Here is an 18,860-nt window from a genome sequence, read left to right as displayed (position 1 = left end):
ACATTGATGCCTAAACCTCTGACATTTAATTTCTGAAGTGTTAGGTCTTGGTGTGTTTTGTATACCATTTAGCTGTGGAGCCTGCAGTCTTGCTGGCTTGGTCGAAGTGGCTATCGGAGGATTTGATTAGCTCTGTAATTTTCAGTTTTGGGACACTAGTGCAAATGGAGGGGCGAAAGAAGAGGGGGATTGGTTGAATCCCAAATCTGTTTTCTCCTAGAAGGATTAGGGTGATTGGGGATTCAGCCAATCTGTTTTCTCCTAGATGTTTCCTCTCTGTCTATTTGATGTTTCTATTTTAAAGCCCCAGTGAGTTTCCTGTGAAATGTTACAGTGTGAATTTTAAATGATTCAAGAGATGTTGTGCCTACAAAATATATATAGCCTCCATATTGACTCTACAAACCGCGTAATGTGAAATTGAGATTTTGTTACAAACCGCGTAATGTGAAATTGAGATTATGTTTTTAATTTGTTTCTCCAATTAATAAAAAATGACAAAAGCGGAAACATCTTTAGTCAATAACTATTTAACCCCTTTGTAATGGCAAGCCTAAATAAGTTCAGAAGTAAACATTTTCTTAACAATTCACATAAGTTGCATGGACAGATTCTGTTAATGTCTCCGGTCATATAAAGTGTCGTAGACTTGCATGAAATGTGTTTCTAAAAGGTCTGGTATGAGCAGGCATAAGCTACGGACAATAAATGGCAATTGGAATACACAGAAACACCGTGACGAGATCCCGAGTCCCATTGGGCATTATGGGTATTATTTTCTGGGGATTATGGGTATTTTATGGGTGTTATTGTATGGGTATTATTTTATGGGTATTGTATTCTGGGTATAATTGTCTTGGTATTATTTCCTGGGTATTTTCTGGGTATTATGGGCACTATGTTATGAGTATTTTATGGGTATTATGGGCATTATTTTCAGGGTATTTTTTTATGGCTATACTTTTATGGGTATTATGGGGTATTATTTGATGGGTATTATTTTCTGGGTATTATGGGGTATTATTTTATGGGTATTATTTTATGGGTATTATGGGTATTATTTGATGGGTATTATGGGTAATATTTTATGGGTATTGTGGGTATTATTTGATGGGTATTTTCTGGGTATTATTTGATGGGTATTAGTTGACGGGTATTATGGGTATTCTTTTCAGGGTATTATTTTCTGGGTATTATGGGTATTATTTGATGGGTATTATTTTCTGGGTATTATGGGTATTATTTGATGGGTATTATGGGTAATATTTGATGGGTATTATTTTCTGGGTATTATGGGTATTATTTTCTGGGTATTATGGGTATTATTTGATGGGTATTATGGGTAATATTTTATGGGTATTGTGGGTATTATTTGATGGGTATTATGGGTAATATTTTATGGGTATTGTGGGTATTATTTGATGGGTATTTTCTGTGTATTATTTGATGGGTATTAGTTGACGGGTATTATGGGTATTCTTTTCAGGGTATTATTTTCTGGGTATTATGGGTATTATTTGATGGGTATTATTTTCTGGGTATTATTTGATGGGTATTATGGGTAATATTTGATGGGTATTATTTTCTGGGTATTATGGGTATTATTTGATGGGTATTATTTTCTGGGTAGTATGGGTATTATTTGATGGGTATTATGGGTATTATTTTCTGGGTATTATGGGTATTATTTGCTGGGTATTATGGGTAATATTTTCTGGGTATTATGGGTATTATTTGACGGGTATTATTTGACAGGTATTATATTCTGGGTATTATGGGTATTATTTGATGGGTATTATTTGAGTATTATGGGTATTATTTTCTGGGTATTATTTTCTGGGTATTATTTTCTGGGTATTATGGGTATTATTTTCTGGGTATTATGGGTATTATTTTCTGGGTATTATGGGTATTATTTTCTGGGTATTATTTGATGGGTATTGTGGGTATTATTTTCTAGGTATTATGGGTATTATTTGATGGGTATTATGGGTATTATTTGATGGGTATTATGGGTATTCTTTTCTGGTAATCATGGGTAATATTTTCTGGGTATTATGACTCATACTGGGGTACTCTACATGCTCAGACATGCATTTAACAGTCTTTTTAACAGTGATTCTGTCTTTCTCATAAGGACAGTAACCTGTTAACTATATATTCTAACTGGTTGTATATCTATGACCCGTTAGGTGGTGATGGTCAGGTGATTGAGAAGGCGTCCCACAGTGGGATGATCAACCCCAGCCATCAGTGGCAGAAGCTCAGCCACAACGGTCCTATTGGTCAGTTTGACTATCAGATCCGGGTCAGCTGTGACGAGCACTACTACGGCTTCGGATGCAACAAGTTCTGCCGACCCCGAGACGAGTTCTTCGGACACTACACCTGCGACTACAACGGGAACAAGACCTGTCTGGAGGGCTGGTCTGGACTAGAATGTAACACACGTATGTAAACACGGACTACTTCCTGCTGACCTCTTGTGATCCCTTCCTGAAAAGTTTTACCCTAAAATGGTCTTCTGGTTATATGGATAAAACACATGTAAGCTGGGAGAGAGACGGAGAGAGGAAGATTAACATGGACAGTTTGTCTGTGTGCCTGGAGCCTATAGAATGATGATGGTACAGATTATTTCCATGTTGGAGAAAGGGGAATACAAGGCTATGAAAACACTAGGATGGATGTTCAGGTTGCTGATTAACTTCCTCCCTTTTGTACTTGCGTGTGTGAGTTGTCAATAGACATTAGGTGCAGAACTGCCAACAGGTATTTATTGACGTTTGTGCTAATTTAGGCTTTATTCCTGTCCCTTACCCCCACGCCACATCCTCCACCCCTCCAACACCTTCCCTTCTCCAACTCTCCCTCCTCATCCCTTCATCCCTCCACCCCTCCTTCCCTCCTCCCTCTCCCACCTCTCCCTCTCCCACCTCTCTATCCTCCTCCCTCTATCCCCTCCTTCTCTCCCTCCTCCCTCTCCCTCCTCCTCCCTCTATCCCCCCACCCCTCCTTCCCTCCCTCCTCCTCCTCCCTCTCCCTCCATCCCTCTATCCCCCTCCTTCCCTCCTCCTCCCTCCTCCTCCCTCCCCTCCATCCCTCCACCCCTCCTTCCCTCCTTCCCTCCTCCTCCACCCCTCCTTCCCTCCCTCTCCCTCCTCCTCCTCCTCCCTCCTCCTCCCTCTATCTCTATACCCCTCCTTCCCTCCTCCCTCTCCCTCCATCACTCCACCACTCCTTCCCTCTCTCCCTCCTCCTCCATCCCTCCTTCCCTCCCTCTCCCTCCTCCTCCTCCCTCTCCCTCTATCACTCCACCACTCTTTCCTTCCCTCCCTCTCCCTCCTCCTCCTCCCTCTCCCTCCCTCCTCCCTCTCCCTCCTCCTCCCTCTATCCCTCCACCCCTCCTTCCTTCCTCCTCCCTCCTCCTCGCTCTCCCTCCATCCCTCCACCCCTCCTTCCCTCCCTCTCCCTCCTCCTCCACCCCTCCTTCCCTCCCTCTCCCTCCTCCTCCTCCCTCCTCCTCCCTCTATCTCTATACCCCTCCTTCCCTCCCCCTCCCTCTCCCTCTCCCTCCATCACTCCACCACTCCTTCCCTCTCTCTCCCTCCTCCTCTATCCCTCCTTCCCTCCCTCTCCCTCCTCCTCCTCCATCACTCCACCACTCCTTCCTTCCCTCCCTCCCCTCCCTCCCCCACCCCTCCTTCCCTCCGTCTCCCTCCTCCCCTCCTCCTCCTCTCCCCCTCCTCCTCCCCTCCCCTCCTCGTCCCCTCTATCCCTCTACCCCTCCTTCTCCCTCCATCACTCCTTCCCTCCCTCCCTTCCTCTCCCTCCTCCTCCCTCTATCCCTCTACCCCTCCTTCCCTCTATCCCTCTACCCCTCCTTCCTCCCTCCTCCCTCCTCCTCCTCCTCGTCCTCCCTCTATCCCTCTACCCCTCCTTCCCTCCTCCTCCCTCCTCCTCCACCACTCCTTCCCTCCCTCTCCCTCCTCCTCCACCACTCCTTCCCTCCTTCTCCCTCCTCCTCCACCCCTCCTTCCATCACTCCACCACTCCTTCCCTCCCTCTCCCTCCTCCTCCACCACTCCTTCCCTCCCTCTCCCTCCTCCTCCATCCCTCCTTCCCTCCCTCCCTCTCCCTCCTCCTCCACCACTCCTTCCCTCCCTCTCCCTCCTCCTCCACCCCTCCTTCCCTCCCTCTCCCATCTTCTCCTCCTCCCTCTCCTCCTCCTCCATCCCTCCTTCCCTCCCTCTCCCATCTTCTCCTCCTCCCTCTCCCTCCATCCTCCACCACTCCTTCCATCACTCCACCACTCCTTCCCTCCCTCCCCTCCTCCTCCACCCCTCCTTCCCTCCCTCTCCTCCTCATCCACCCCTCCTTCCCTCCCTCTCCTCCTCTTCCACCCTCCTTCCATCACTCCACCACTCCTTCCCTCCCTCCCCTCTCCCTCCCTCCCCTCCTCCTCCACCACTCATTCCCTCCCTCTCCCTCCTCCTCCACCCCTCCCTCCCTCCCTCTCCCTCCTCCTCCACCCCTCCCTCCCTCTCCTCCTCCTCCACCCCTCATTCCCTCCCTCTCCATCCTCCTCCACCCCTCATTCCCTCCCTCTCCCTCCTCCTCCACCACTCCTTCCATCCCCACCACTCCTTCCCTCCCTCTCCCTCCTCTTCCACCCCTCCTTCCATCACTCCACCACTCCTTCCCTCCCTCTCCCTCCTCTCCCTCCCTCTCCCTCCTCCTCCACCACTCCTTCCCTCCCTCTCCCTCCTCTCCCTCCCTCTCCCTCCTCCTCCACCCCTCCCTCCCTCCCTCCCCTCCTCCTCCACCCCTCCCTCCCTCCCTCTCCCTCCTCCACCCCTCCCTCCCTCTCCCTCCTCCTCCACCCCTCCTCCCTCTCCCTCCTCCTCCACCACTCCTTCCCTCCCTCTCCCTCCTCCTCCACCCCTCCTTCCCTTCCTCCTCCTCCACCCCTCCCTCCCTCTCCCTCCTCCTCCACCCCTCATTCCCTCCCTCTCTCTCCTCCAGCTATCTGTCGGCAGGGCTGCAGTACAGAACATGGACACTGCAAAGAGCCAGATGACTGCAAGTAAGTGGCTATTTCCTCCCCTCCTTTCTCTCCAGGAATAACTGGAATCTGCTTCTCATTTTCAATGTCTGCCATGATATTTATGATTCATTACTTGACAAACAGCATTTTATCATGTGCAGCTTAATCCCCAGGTCCCTGGTCTGGGAGTGGAGCTGTGTTGTAGCTGACTATAGGGTCTGAGGGAGTGGAGCTAATAGAGGTTATGTGTGTAGGGGTGATAGTATTGGCTCAGGGATGGGGGGGATGATTGGGAAGGATGGAGGGATGGGGGAGAGGGAGGGAGGGAAGGACGGATGATTGGGACGGATGGAGGGATGGGGAGAGGGAGGGAGGGACGGACGGTTGATTGGGACTGATGGAGGGATGAGGGAGAGGGAGGGAGGGAGGGAAGGACGGATGATTGGGAAGGATGGAGGGATGGGGGAGAGGGAGGGAGGGAAGGACGGATGATTGGGACGGATGGAGGGATGGGGGAGAGGGAGGGAGGGAAGGACGGATGATTGGGACTGATGGAGAGGGAGGGAGGGAGGGAAGGACGGATGATTGGGACGGATGGAGGGATGGGGAGAGGGAGGGAGGGACGGATGGGGGTGGTCTGAATTTAATCCAACCCTAGTCCCTCTGTCTGTTCATGGTTCTGTCTGCGTGCTGGCCAAGGGATTGTGTGCTCGGCAGTTCCACTTTTTGCCTAATAGACCATTACATTACGGAATGTGACAGAGAATCGCTATGGAATACCCGTGCAAAAGGACTATTCCAGTATACAGACAGTGAGAGTTCAATTCAACGGCTCAGACACGACACGTATGTGGTTTACAGATGATCACAGACGACAAAAGGAAAACCAGCCACGTCGCGGGCACCGACGTCTTGCTTTCAAACAAACTAAACACCTTCTTTGCCCGCTTTGAGGATAACAGTGCCACCGACGCGGCCCCCTACCAAGGACTGTGGGCTCTCCTTCTCCATGGCCAATGTGAGTAAGACATTTAAGCATCCCACCCGCTTCCTCAGAGCATGCGCAGACCAGCTGGCTGGTGTGTTTACGGACATATTCAATCTCTCCCTATCCCAGTCTGCTGTTCCCACATGCTTCAAGAGGGCCACCATTCTTCCTGTACCCAAGAAGCAAAAGTAACTGAACTAAATGACTATCGCCCCATAGCCCTCACTTCTGTCATCATGAAGTGCTTTGAGAGACTATTCAAGGATCATATCACCTCCACCTTACCTGTCACCACCTAGACCCACTTCAATTTGTTTACCGCCCCAATATGTCCACAGGCGATCCAATCACAATCACACTGACATATCCCATGTGGACAAGAGGAATACATATGTAAGAATGCTGTTGATTGACTATAGCTCAACATTCAACACCATAGTACCCTTCAAGCTCATCATTTAGCTCGAGGCCCCGGGACTGAACCCTGCCCTGTGCGACTGGGTGCTGTACTTCCTGATGGGCCGCCCCCAGATGGTGAAGGTAGGAAACACCTCCACTTCGCTGATCCTCAACACTGGGGCCCCACAAGGGTGCGTACTCAGCCCCCTCCTGTACTCCCTGTTCATTAATGCGTGAACGTGGCCAAGCACGCCTCCAACTCAATCATCAAGTTTGCAGATGACACAACAGTAGTAGACTTGATTACCAACAATGACAAGCCTACAGGGAGGAGCTAAGGGCTCTGGGAGTGTGGTGTCAGGAAAACAACCTCTCACTCAACATCAACAAAACAAAGATGATCGTGGACTTCAGCAAACAGCCGAGGGAGCACCCTCCGCATCCACATCGATGGGACCGCAGTGGAGAAGGTGGAAAGCTTCAAGTTCCTCGGCATACTTGTTACTGACAAACTGAAATGGTTAACTCACACAAAGCTTCTCTTCAACCTCAGGAGGCTGAAGAGATTTGGCTTGTCACCTATAACCCTCACGCACTTTTACAGATGCACCATCAAGAGCATCCTGTCGGGCTTTATCACTGCTTAGTACGGCAACTGCACCACCCGCAACCCCAGGGCTCTCCAGAAGGTGGTGTAGTCTGCCCAACGCATCACAGGGGGCAAACTATCTGCCCTCCAGGACACCTACAGCACCTGATGTCACAGGAATTCCAAAAAGATCATCAAGGACATCAACCACCCGAGCCACTGCCTGTTCACCCCGCTATCATCCAGAAGGCGAGGTCAGTACTGATGCATCAGCTGGGACTGAGAGACTGATAGAAGCTGTTTATCTCAAGACCATCAGACTGTTAAATAGCCCCCACTAGCCAGCTACCGCCCGGTTACTCAACCCTGCACCTTAGAGGCTGCTGTCCTATATAGATAGACTTGAAATCACTGGTCACTTTAATAAATGGACCACTCACTAACAGTGTTTCCGTATCTTGCATTACTCATCCCATATGTACATACTGTATTCTATTCTACTGTATCTTAGTCTATACATTACTCATCCCATATGTACATACTGTATTCTATTCTACTGTATCTTAGTCTATACATTACTCATCCCATATGTACATACTGTATTCTGTTCTACTGTATCTTAGTCTATACATTTCTCATCCCATATGTACATACTGTATTCTATTCTACTGTATCTTAGTCTATACATTACTCATCCCATATGTACATACTGTATTCTATTCTACTGTATCTTAGTCTATACATTACTCATCCCATATGTACATACTGTATTCTATTCTACTGTATCTTAGTCTATACATTTCTCATCCCATATGTACATACTGTATTCTATTCTACTGTATCTTAGTCTATACATTACTCATCCCATATGTACATACTGTATTCTATTCTACTGTATCTTAGTCTATGCCGCTCTGACATTGCTTGTCCATATATTTATATATTCTTAATTGCATTCTTTTACTTAGATTTGTGTGTATTGGGTGTATGAAGTGAAATTGTTAGATATTACTGCACTGTTGGAGCTAGGAACACAATCATTTAGTTAGATATTACTGCACTGTTGGAGCTAGGAACACAAGCATTTAGTTAGATATTACTGCACTGTTGGAGCTAGAAACAGAAGCATTTAGTTAGATATTACTGCACTGTTGGAGCTAGAAACACAAGCATTTAGTTAGATATTACTGCACTGTTGGAGCTAGAAACAGAAGCATTTAGTTAGATACTACTGCACTGTTGGAGCTAGGAACACAATCATTTAGTTAGATATTACTGTTGGAGCTAGAAACACAAGCATTTAGTTAGATATTACTGCACTGTTGGAGCTAGAAACACAAGCATTTAGTTAGATATTACTGCACTGTTGGAGCTAGAAACAGAAGCATTTAGTTAGATATTACTGTTGGAGCTAGAAACACAAGCATTTCGTTAGATATTACTGCACTGATGGAGCTAGAAACACAAGCATTTAGTTAGATATTACTGACCTGTTGGAGCTAGAAACACAAGCATTTAGTTAGATATTACTGCACTGTTGGAGCTAGAAACAGAAGCATTTAGTTAGATATTACTGTTGGAGCTAGAAACACAAGCATTTAGTTAGATATTACTGCACTGTTGGAGCTAGAAACACAAGCATTTAGTTAGATACTACTGCACTGTTGGAGCTAGAAACACAAGCATTTAGTTAGATACTACTGCACTGTTGGAGCTAGAAACACAAGCATTTAGTTAGATACTACTGCACTGTTGGAGCTAGAAACACAAGCATTTAGTTAGATACTACTGCACTGTTGGAGCTAGACACACAAGCATTTTTCTACACCCTCAATACCATCTGATAAATATGTGTATGTGACCAATAACATTTGCTAACCACGTGTATGTGACCATTAACATCTGATAACCATGTGACCAATACCATCTGATGACCATGTGTATGTGACCAATAACATCTGATAACCATGTGACCAATACCATCTGATGACCATGTGTATGTGACCAATAACATCTGATAACCATGTGTATGTGACCATTAACATTTGGTTTGATGAGGCAAGGAGAAGGGTTAGAGCCAAGCTGAGATGGTTATCAGAAGGGCATTGTGTACCTCAGTCCCACTTAGCCATTAGAGATGACAGGATGCCTCTCAAATGGAACCCCATTCCCTATATAGTGCACTACTTTAGTCTAGGACCTATTGGGATCTGGCTAAAGTAGTGCACTATGTAGAGAACAGTGTGCCCTTTGGGATGCACACCAAAACATGCAGAGGAAAACTAGTGACGTCAGAGCGTGAGAAAAACAAGGCGACCGAATAGAAGATCACACGTGATCTTCCCTTGACTTTGACATGTGGCCAAAACAGAACAGTAAACCAAACTAAGCCAGTCTGAGACCCAGAGACACAAACAAAGCTGTGAGATACAGGAGAAGCACATCTCAACTTTATGTGCCATATGTGTAAAAAAAAAACTTAAAAAAACAGGATCTTAGTCAGCCGAGCTTCTGCATGAAAAACCGAAAGGTCAGACAATGTACAAAAGCCTCCAGCTGATGGAGAAGGTATGGCTGCTGTTGGATGGAGAAGGTATGGCTGCTGTTGGATGGAGAAGGTATGGCTGCTGTTGGATGGAGAAGGTATGGCTGCTGTTGGATGGAGAAGGTATGGCTGCTGTTGGATGGAGAAGTTATGGCTGCTGTTGGATGGAGAAGGTATGGCTGCTGTTGGATGGAGAAGTTATGGCTGCTGTTGGATGGAGAAGGTATGGCTGCTGTTGGATGGAGAAGGTATGGCTGCTGTTGGATGGAGAAGGTATGGCTGTTGTTGGATGGAGAAGGTATGGCTGCTGTTGGATGGAGAAGGTATGGCTCTGCTGTTAGATGGAGAAGGTATGGCTGTTGTTGGATGCTGATGAGTTATATATAAGTCAACTCTGGGGGGGCTGAGATTCCCTGCACCACAGAAGCACGCTAGTGTGCCCGTCATTTTACCATTACGGAGTCCCAAATTGCACCCTATTTCCCTATGAGCCCTGCTCAGAAGTAGTGCAGTGTTTAGGGAATTAGGGTGGCATTTGGAACTCTGCCTTGGTGTGGCTTTCCCTTGTAACAGCTCCAGGCCCAACTGTCTTGGCCTTTGTTGTTGTGCCTAGCTAGGTGTGGCTATGTTGATGCACATGTACATTCCCCATCATTGCTTTTAAAGCAGAGGATTGGTGTAAACATTGCCTTGGGGGGGTTTCCACCATGGTTTAAACTGCCTTCATTCACCTTGACTCATTCCACATGTTGTGGTAACAGCCTGAATTCAAAACTGGTTCAATATATATTTTTTCCACCCATGTACACGCAATACCCCATAACGACAAAGTGAAAATATGTTTTTAGACATTTTTGTAAATGTATTGAAAATGAAATACAGAAATATCTAATTTACATAAGTATTCACACCCCTGAGTCAATACATGTTAGAAAGTCTTGTCATTTATCAAGCTGATTTAAGTCCAAACAGTAACTCGGTCATTCAGGAACATTCAATATTGTATTGGTAAGCAACGCAAGTGTATATTTGGCCGTGTTTTAGGTTACTGTCCTGCTGAAAGGTGAATTTGTCTCCCAGTGTCTGCTGGAAAGCAGACTGACTCGACATTTCATCTATTTCATTTTTTTTATTTTCTATTTGTTTCCTAAAAACCTAATTCCACTTTGAGATGATGGGGTATTGTTTGTAGGCCAGTGACACAACATCTCAATTTAATCCATTTTAAATTCAAGCTGTAACAACAACAAAATGTAGAACAAGTCAAAGGGTGTGAATGCTTTCTGAAGGCTCTGTAGAAAGTGTACCAAAGTGGAGCTTGGACAGATGAAACCCTTAGTTTTTACAAGTGATTCTAGACCGTTTAGAATTCGGTCTGCTGACACTTACTATGCAACCACCAGCTGACCACGGCTGAATTCTGACATGATTAGCTCATCTGGGTTTGTTGCAGTTATCTAGCACAGGAACTGCAGTAGACAGACACTTTAGCTCAATCAAACCATTTTGTTTTTGCAAGAAAACTGTTATGAGATCAGTCAGCCCTTGAATGACAGCTAGCATGCTAATGTTAGCTAGCAAGATGTTTTTGCTATTCATATTGGTACATTATTGAAAGCTAACCAAGCGAGCTAGAGCTATATGCCATGGCAAACAAGGTAGGAATTAAGATAGCTTGTTATGCTAGCAAAGACTTGTGTAACTGACATTGGCAAGAGTATGGCGTAATGTTAGTTACAGCATGGTGAGGGTGAAATAAATAATTTCTTCAACATCTCACTAGCTTCCTAGATATCTAGCTAGTTGTAGCCAAAGGACTTCCTACAAAATCAAGTTAGCTAGCTAGCAACATTAGCAAAGCTAGCTAGCTGCACAGTCACATTGGCTACCTGGCAACATTAAATAATTTCTAAGTTCTAGAGGCACTGGAAATGCAATTCGAGCCAGCCCACCAGGGCCGGCCAGACAGCCCACTAGGGCCGGCCAGACAGCCCACCAGGTCCGGCCAGACAGCCCACCAGGTCCGGCCATACAGCCCACTAGGGCCGGCCAGACAGCCCACCAGGTCCGGCCAGACAGCCCATCAATGCCAGCCCACTAGGTCCGGCCATACAGCCCACCAGGTCCGGCCATACAGCCCACCAGGGCCGGCCGGACAGACCACCAGGGCCATCCAGCCCACCAGGGCCAGCCAACCAGCCCACCATGGCCGGCCGGACAGCCCACCAGGGCCTGCCCACCAGGGCCATCCAGCCCACCAGGGCCAGCCAGCCAGCCCACCAGGTCCGGCCAGACAGCCCACCAGGTCCGGCCAGACAGACCACCAGGGCCATCCAGCCCACCATGGCCAGTCCAACCTGGGTTGACTTTAAAGTTCCAATGGAACCAAGGCTTTAGAGTGGAGGCGGGTGCAGACCTCTAACAGAGGTCTATGTTGTGACCTCACCAGGTTATTTAGATGGACTCTGCCAGCCAGATAACTAGTCAAACTGCAGCAAGCGCTCTTATTTACTCAAAGAGCTACTTTCCCACCGTAGGGAAATGCATGACCGCCGCACACAGCAGGCAGGAACACAGACAGAAACATAGTGTCTAGTGCTTTCCAGCTGAATGGCTGTAGGCAGGTGCTTTCCTTTGCTGGCTACAAGCCCTGCTGTCAGGCAGGCCAGCAACATCTGTTGGGAACCCCTGGGGTTGAAATCATGCTGTGGCCTTCTTTACATTTCACAATTCTCATTGAGTCATCCTCAATGTTGTTTCCCTTACTTTTTGTTTTGTGCCAAATGTTGTGATATTGAGGAGTGACACTTTCATCAACGTTATCTAATCTATTGATGTGCCCTGCTCTATGGATGAATGATACTGTACAGTGAAAACAATGTAAGCTACAGCCAAAATCATTTAGGTTAGGCTAAAGACCAGTATCCTCTGGCATTGGAAATGGACTCTTTCAGAAGCACAGTCCTGTCCCTCTGCAGTTTGGCGAGAGGATGTTCTTCAACAGAAATGGGGAGCGAGCAGAGCAGAGGCCAGTGTTACATCTGATTGTTAAACTGCTGAGAAATGACGGGGACAGTACTGAAAGTGTAACTGATTCCAAATCAAAAATACCAGCCGTGTGTAGTACTTTGGCTGGAAGGACTGAGGGCCTTGTTAACAGTTTGGCTGGAAGGACTGAGGGCCTTGTGTAGTACGTTGGCTGGAAGGACTGAGGGCCGTGTGTAGTACTTTGGCTGGAAGGACTGAGGGCCGTGTGTAGTACTTTGGCTGGAAGGACTGAGGGCCGTGTGTAGTACTTTGGCTGGAAGGACTGAGGGCCGTGTGTAGTACGTTGGCTGGAAGGACTGAGGGCCGTGTGTAGTACTTTGGCTGGAAGGACTGAGGGCCGTGTGTAGTACTTTGGCTGGAAGGACTGAGGGCCGTGTGTAGTACTTTGGCTGGAAGGACTGAGGGCCGTGTGTAGTACTTTGGCTGGAAGGACTGAGGGCCGTGTGTAGTACTTTGGCTGGAAGGACTGAGGGCCGTGTGTAGTACTTTGGCTGGAAGGACTGAGGGCCGTGTGTAGTACTTTGGCTGGAAGGACTGAGGGCCGTGTGTAGTACTTTGGCTGGAAGGACTGAGGGCCTTGTTAACAGTTTGGCTGGAAGGACTGAGGGCCTTGTGTAGTACGTTGGCTGGAAGGACTGAGGGCCGTGTGTAGTACTTTGGCTGGAAGGACTGAGGGCCGTGTGTAGTACTTTGGCTGGAAGGACTGAGGGCCGTGTGTAGTACTTTGGCTGGAAGGACTGAGGGCCGTGTGTAGTACTTTGGCTGGAAGGACTGAGGGCCGTGTGTAGTACTTTGGCTGGAAGGACTGAGGGCCGTGTGTAGTACTTTGGCTGGAAGGACTGAGGGCCGTGTGTAGTACTTTGGCTGGAAGGACTGAGGGCCGTGTGTAGTACTTTGGCTGGAAGGACTGAGGGCCGTGTGTAGTACTTTGGCTGGAAGGACTGAGGGCCGTGTGTAGTACTTTGGCTGGAAGGACTGAGGGCCTTGTTAACAGTTTGGCTGGAAGGACTGAGGGCCGTGTGTAGTACTTTGGCTGGAAGGACTGAGGGCCGTGTGTAGTACTTTGGCTGGAAGGACTGAGGGCCGTGTGTAGTACTTTGGCTGGAAGGACTGAGGGCCGTGTGTAGTACTTTGGCTGGAAGGACTGAGGGCCTTGTTAACAGTTTGGCTGGAAGGACTGAGGGCCGTGTGTAGTACTTTGGCTGGAAGGACTGAGGGCCGTGTGTAGTACTTTGGCTGGAAGGACTGAGGGCCGTGTGTAGTACTTTGGCTGGAAGGACTGAGGGCCTTGTTAACAGTTTGGCTGGAAGGACTGAGGGCCTTGTTAACAGTTTGGCTGGAAGGACTGAGGGCCTTGTTAACAGTTTGGCTGGAAGGACTGAGGGCCGTGTGTAGTACTTTGGCTGGAAGGACTGAGGGCCTTGTTAACAGTTTGGCTGGAAGGACTGAGGGCCGTGTGTAGTACTTTGGCTGGAAGGACTGAGGGCCTTGTTAACAGTTTGGCTGGAAGGACTGAGGGCCTTGTTAACAGTTTGGCTGGAAGGACTGAGGGCCTTGTTAACAGAAGGGCTGTGGTCCCACTGTGGAATCATCTTGTTTCTACTCTGTTTGTCCAAGAGTAGATACATGATGTGAATAGCTTCTTTAATCACAGAGAGAGGTTGACTTAACCACCATCTTCATTTTTACAGTCTTGTTTCTCTCTCCGCTAATCACATCTCCCGACTCGCTCGTTCCTCGTGGGTTGTGTGTGTTAGTGATGCTCGGGTCAGATGTTTGTTCACCCGCCCGCCCGCCCGCAATTACCAATAACCATCCACAACCGCCTTCCTGTGATAGTGACAATCTGTTGCCCGTATCCGACCCGAGCCTGTTCTGTTCTGTACTGTTCTGGCCCTCCCTTCTATAACATTAGAACAAATCCCCATTAGTTCCTGTCAAGGCAGCAGCTACTCTTCATGGGGTTTATTATGGATCCCCATTAGTTCCTGCCAAGGCAGCATCTACTCTTCCTGGGGTTTATTATGGATCCCCATTAGTTCCTGCCAAGGCAGCAGCTACTCTTCATGGGGTTTATTATGGATCCCCATTAGTTCCTGCCAAGGCAGCATCTACTCTTCCTGGGGTTTATTATGGATCCCCATTAGTTCCTGCCAAGGCAGCATCTACTCTTCCTGGGGTTTATTATGGATCCCCATTAGTTCCTGCCAAGGCAGCAGCTACTCTTCCTGGGGTTTATTATGGATCCCCATTAGTTCCTGTCAAGGCAGCAGCGCCTCTTCCTGGGGTTTATTATGGATCACCACTAGTTCCTGTCAAGGCAGCAGCTACTCTTCCTGGGGTTTATTATGGATCCCCATTAGTTCCTGCCAAGGCAGCAGCTACTCTTCATGGGGTTTATTATGGATCCCCATTAGTTCCTGCCAAGGCAGCATCTACTCTTCCTGGGGTTTATTATGGATCCCCATTAGTTCCTGCCAAGGCAGCATCTACTCTTCCTGGGGTTTATTATGGATCCCCATTAGTTCCTGCCAAGACAGCAGCTACTCTTCCTGGGGTTTATTATGGATCCCCATTAGTTCCTGCCAAGGCAGCAGCTACTCTTCCTGGGGTTCATTATGGATCCCCATTAGTTCCTGTCAAGGCAGCAGCTACTCTTCCTGGGGTTTATTATAGATCCCCATTAGTTCCTGCCAAGGCAGCAGCGCCTCTTCCTGTGGTTTATTATGGATCCCCATTAGTTCCTGCCAAGGCAGCAGCTACTCTTCCTGGGGTTTATTATGGATCCCCATTAGTTCCTGCCAAGGCAGCAGCGCCTCTTCCTGTGGTTTATTATGGATCCCCATTAGTTCCTGCCAAGGCAGCAACGCCTCTTCCCGGGGTTTATTATTTATTATTTATTATAGTGATGTATTGGAGATTACAGCTACTGCCATTACGAACAGTGATGTATTGGAGATTACAGCTACTGCCATTACAAACAGTGATGTATTGGAGATTACAGCTACTGCCATTACGAACAGTGATGTATTGGAGATTACAGCTACTGCCATTACGAACAGTGATGTATTGGAGATTACAGCTACTGCCATTACGAACAGTGATGTATTGGAGATTACAGCTACTGCCATTACGAACAGTGATGTATTGGAGATTACAGCTACTGCCATTACGAACAGTGATGTATTGGAGATTACAGCTACTGCCATTACGAACAGTGATGTATTGGAGATTACAGCTACTGCCATTACGAACAGTGATGTATTGGAGATTACAGCTACTGCCATTACGAACAGTGATGTATTGGAGATTACAGCTACTGCCATTACGAACAGTGATGTATTGGAGATTACAGCTACTGCCATTACGAACAGGGATGTATTGGAGATTACAGCTACTGCCATTACGAACAGGGATGTATTGGAGATTACAGCTACTGCCATTACGAACAGTGATGTATTGGAGATTACAGCTACTGCCATTACGAACAGTGATGTATTGGAGATTACAGCTACTGCCATTACGAACAGTGATGTATTGGAGATTACAGCTACTGCCATTACGAACAGTGATGTATTGGAGATTACAGCTACTGCCATTACGAACAGTGATGTATTGGAGATTACAGCTACTGCCATTACGAACAGTGATGTATTGGAGATTACAGCTACTGCCATTACGAACAGTGATGTATTGGAGATTACAGCTACTGCCATTACGAACAGTGATGTATTGGTGATTACAGCTACTGCCATTACGAACAGTGATGTATTGGAGATTACAGCTACTGCCATTACGAACAGTGATGTATTGGAGATTACAGCTACTGCCATTACGAACAGTGATGTATTGGTGATTACAGCTACTGCCATTAGAATCAGGTGTGTTAGATTAGGGTTGGCGTGAAAACCTCCAGGAGGGTATCTCTCCAGGAACAGGGTTGGAGTGAAAACCTCCAGGAGGGTATCTCTCCAGGAACAGGGTTGGAGTTAAAACCTACAGGAGGGTCTCTCTCCAGGAACAGGGTTGGAGTTAAAACCTACAGGAGGGTATCTCTCCAGGAACAGGGTTGGAGTTAAAACCTACAGGAGGGTCTCTCTCCAGGAACAGGGTTGGATTTAAAACCTACAGGAGGGTCTCTCTCCAGGAACAGGGTTGGAGTTAAAACCTACAGGAGGGTATCTCTCCAGGAACAGGGTTGGAGTTAAAACCTACAGGAGGGTCTCTCTCCAGGAACAGGGTTGGAGTTAAAACCTACAGGAGGGTCTCCAGGAACAGGGTTGGAGTTAAAACCTACAGGAGGGTCTCTCTCCAGGAACAGGGTTGGAGTTAAAACCTACAGGAGGGTCTCTCTCCAGGAACAGGGTTGGAGTTAAAACCTACAGGAGGGTCTCTCTCCAGGAACAGGGTTGGAGTTAAAACCTACAGGAGGGTCTCTCTCCAGGAACAGGCTTGGAGTTAAAACCTATACAGGAGGGTATCTCTCCAGGAACAGGGTTGGAGTTAAAACCTACAGGAGGGTATCTCTCCAGGAACAGAGTTAAAACCTACAGGAGGGTCTCTCTCCAGGAACAGGGTTAAAACCTACAGGAGGGTATCTCTCCAGGAACAGGGTTGGAGTTAAAACCTACAGGAGGGTCTCTCTCCAGGAACAGGGTTGGAGTTAAAACCTACAGGAGGGTTTCTCTCCAGGAACAGGGTTAAAACCTACAGGAGGGTATCTCTCCAGGAACAGGGTTAAAACCTACAGGAGGGTCTCTCTCCAGGAACAGGGTTGGAGTTAAAACCTACAAGAAGGTATCTCTCCAGGAACAGGGTTAAAACCTACAGGAGGGTATCTCTCCAGGAACAGGGTTGGCGAGCCGTGCTCTATGATGTACTATCTAGAACAACGACATCGGCGTAGTGTACAGGATGAGCAGGCAGAGTGATGGTCCTACAACAGAAGGGTAGTCTTACTACTGCCAAACCATGTCTGTGCCGTGAGGACAGACGGAGAGACAGTCTGTCCACATAATGCTAATTTTAGCCTTGCTAACGGTCCCCCTAGGAACCAGCTGTAATTTTGGTTTTGTGTTGGTTCACACTAAATACTTCTGTGTGTTTCCCACGCATTGTTGAAAATGCTCTGACACAAACATCATTGCTAAATATGTGTATGTGTATGTGTGTGTGTGTGTGTGTGTGTGTGTGTGTGTGTGTGTGTGTGTGTGTGTGTGTGTGTGTGTGTGTGTGTGTGTGTGTGTGTGTGTGTGTGTGTGTGTGTGTGTGTGTGTGTGTGTGTGTGTGTGGAGTGCCTTGGGAAAGTATTCAGACCCCTTGACTTTTTTTCACATTTTGTTAGGTTACAGCCTTATTCTCAAACAAATTATCATCAATTTACACACAATACCCAATGATGACAAAGCAAAAACAGGTTTTTAATTTATTAAAAATAAAACAGAAATATCACATTTACAAACCATTAGAAATAATGAAGACATCAAAACTATGAAATAACACTTATGGAATCATGTAGTAATCAAAAAAGTCTTAAACAAATCAAAATATATTTTAGATTTGAGATTCTTCAATGTAGCCACCCTTTGCCTTGATGACAGCTTTGCACACTCTTGGTATTCTCTCAACCAGCTTCATGAGTCTGGGCCACTCAATGATATCCTGAAGCCACTCATTACCTTGTCAGCTCGGGACTTTGATCTTGCAACCTTTCGGTTACAAGTCCAACGCTCTAACCACTAGGCTAACTGCTGCCCTGTGTGCTTAGGGTCATTGTCCTGTTGAATGGTGAACCCCAGTCTGAGGTCCTGAGAACTCTGGGGCAGGTTTTCATCAAGGATCTCTCTGTACTTTTCTCCGTTCATTTCTGCCTCGATCCTGACTAGTCTCCCAGTCCCTGCCACTAAAAAACATCCCCACAGCATGATGCTGCCACCACCATGCTTCACCGTAGGGATGGTACCAGGTTTCATCCAGACATGACGCTTGGCATTCAGGCCAAAGAGTTGAATCTTGGTTTCATCAGACCAGAGATTCTTGTTTCTCATTATCAGAGTCTTTAAATGCCTTTTGTCAAACTCCAAGCGGGCTGTCATGTGCTTTTTACTGAGCATTGGCTTCCGTCTGGCCACTCTACCATAAAGGCCTGATTGGTGGAGTGCTGCAGAGATGGTTGTCCTTCTGGAAGGTTCTCCCATCTCCACAGAGGAACTCTAGAGCTCTGTCAGAGTTACCATCAGGTTCT

The 18,860-nt window shown here is 47.3% G+C and overlaps 1 protein-coding gene across 6 annotated transcripts in view; it reads left to right on the top strand.

The window, feature by feature from the left end:
* Positions 1–18,860, top strand: part of LOC124040455 (protein jagged-1b-like) — a 210,334-nt gene that overhangs the window by 69,193 nt on the left and 122,281 nt on the right. For all 6 annotated transcript variants that reach the window (XM_046357673.1, XM_046357674.1, XM_046357676.1 and 3 more), the window contains exons 4-5: positions 2,193–2,450; positions 5,026–5,086. In XM_046357673.1, coding sequence (XP_046213629.1) covers positions 2,193–2,450; positions 5,026–5,086 — 319 coding nt within the window. The remainder of the gene's footprint in view (positions 1–2,192; positions 2,451–5,025; positions 5,087–18,860) is intronic.

The sequence above is a fragment of the Oncorhynchus gorbuscha genome, linkage group LG07 (assembly GCF_021184085.1).
Source record: "Oncorhynchus gorbuscha isolate QuinsamMale2020 ecotype Even-year linkage group LG07, OgorEven_v1.0, whole genome shotgun sequence".
Taxonomy (NCBI): Eukaryota; Metazoa; Chordata; class Actinopteri; order Salmoniformes; family Salmonidae; genus Oncorhynchus; species Oncorhynchus gorbuscha.
Note: the sequence above shows the minus strand (reverse complement) of the source record. Positions and strands in the feature narration are given on the sequence as shown.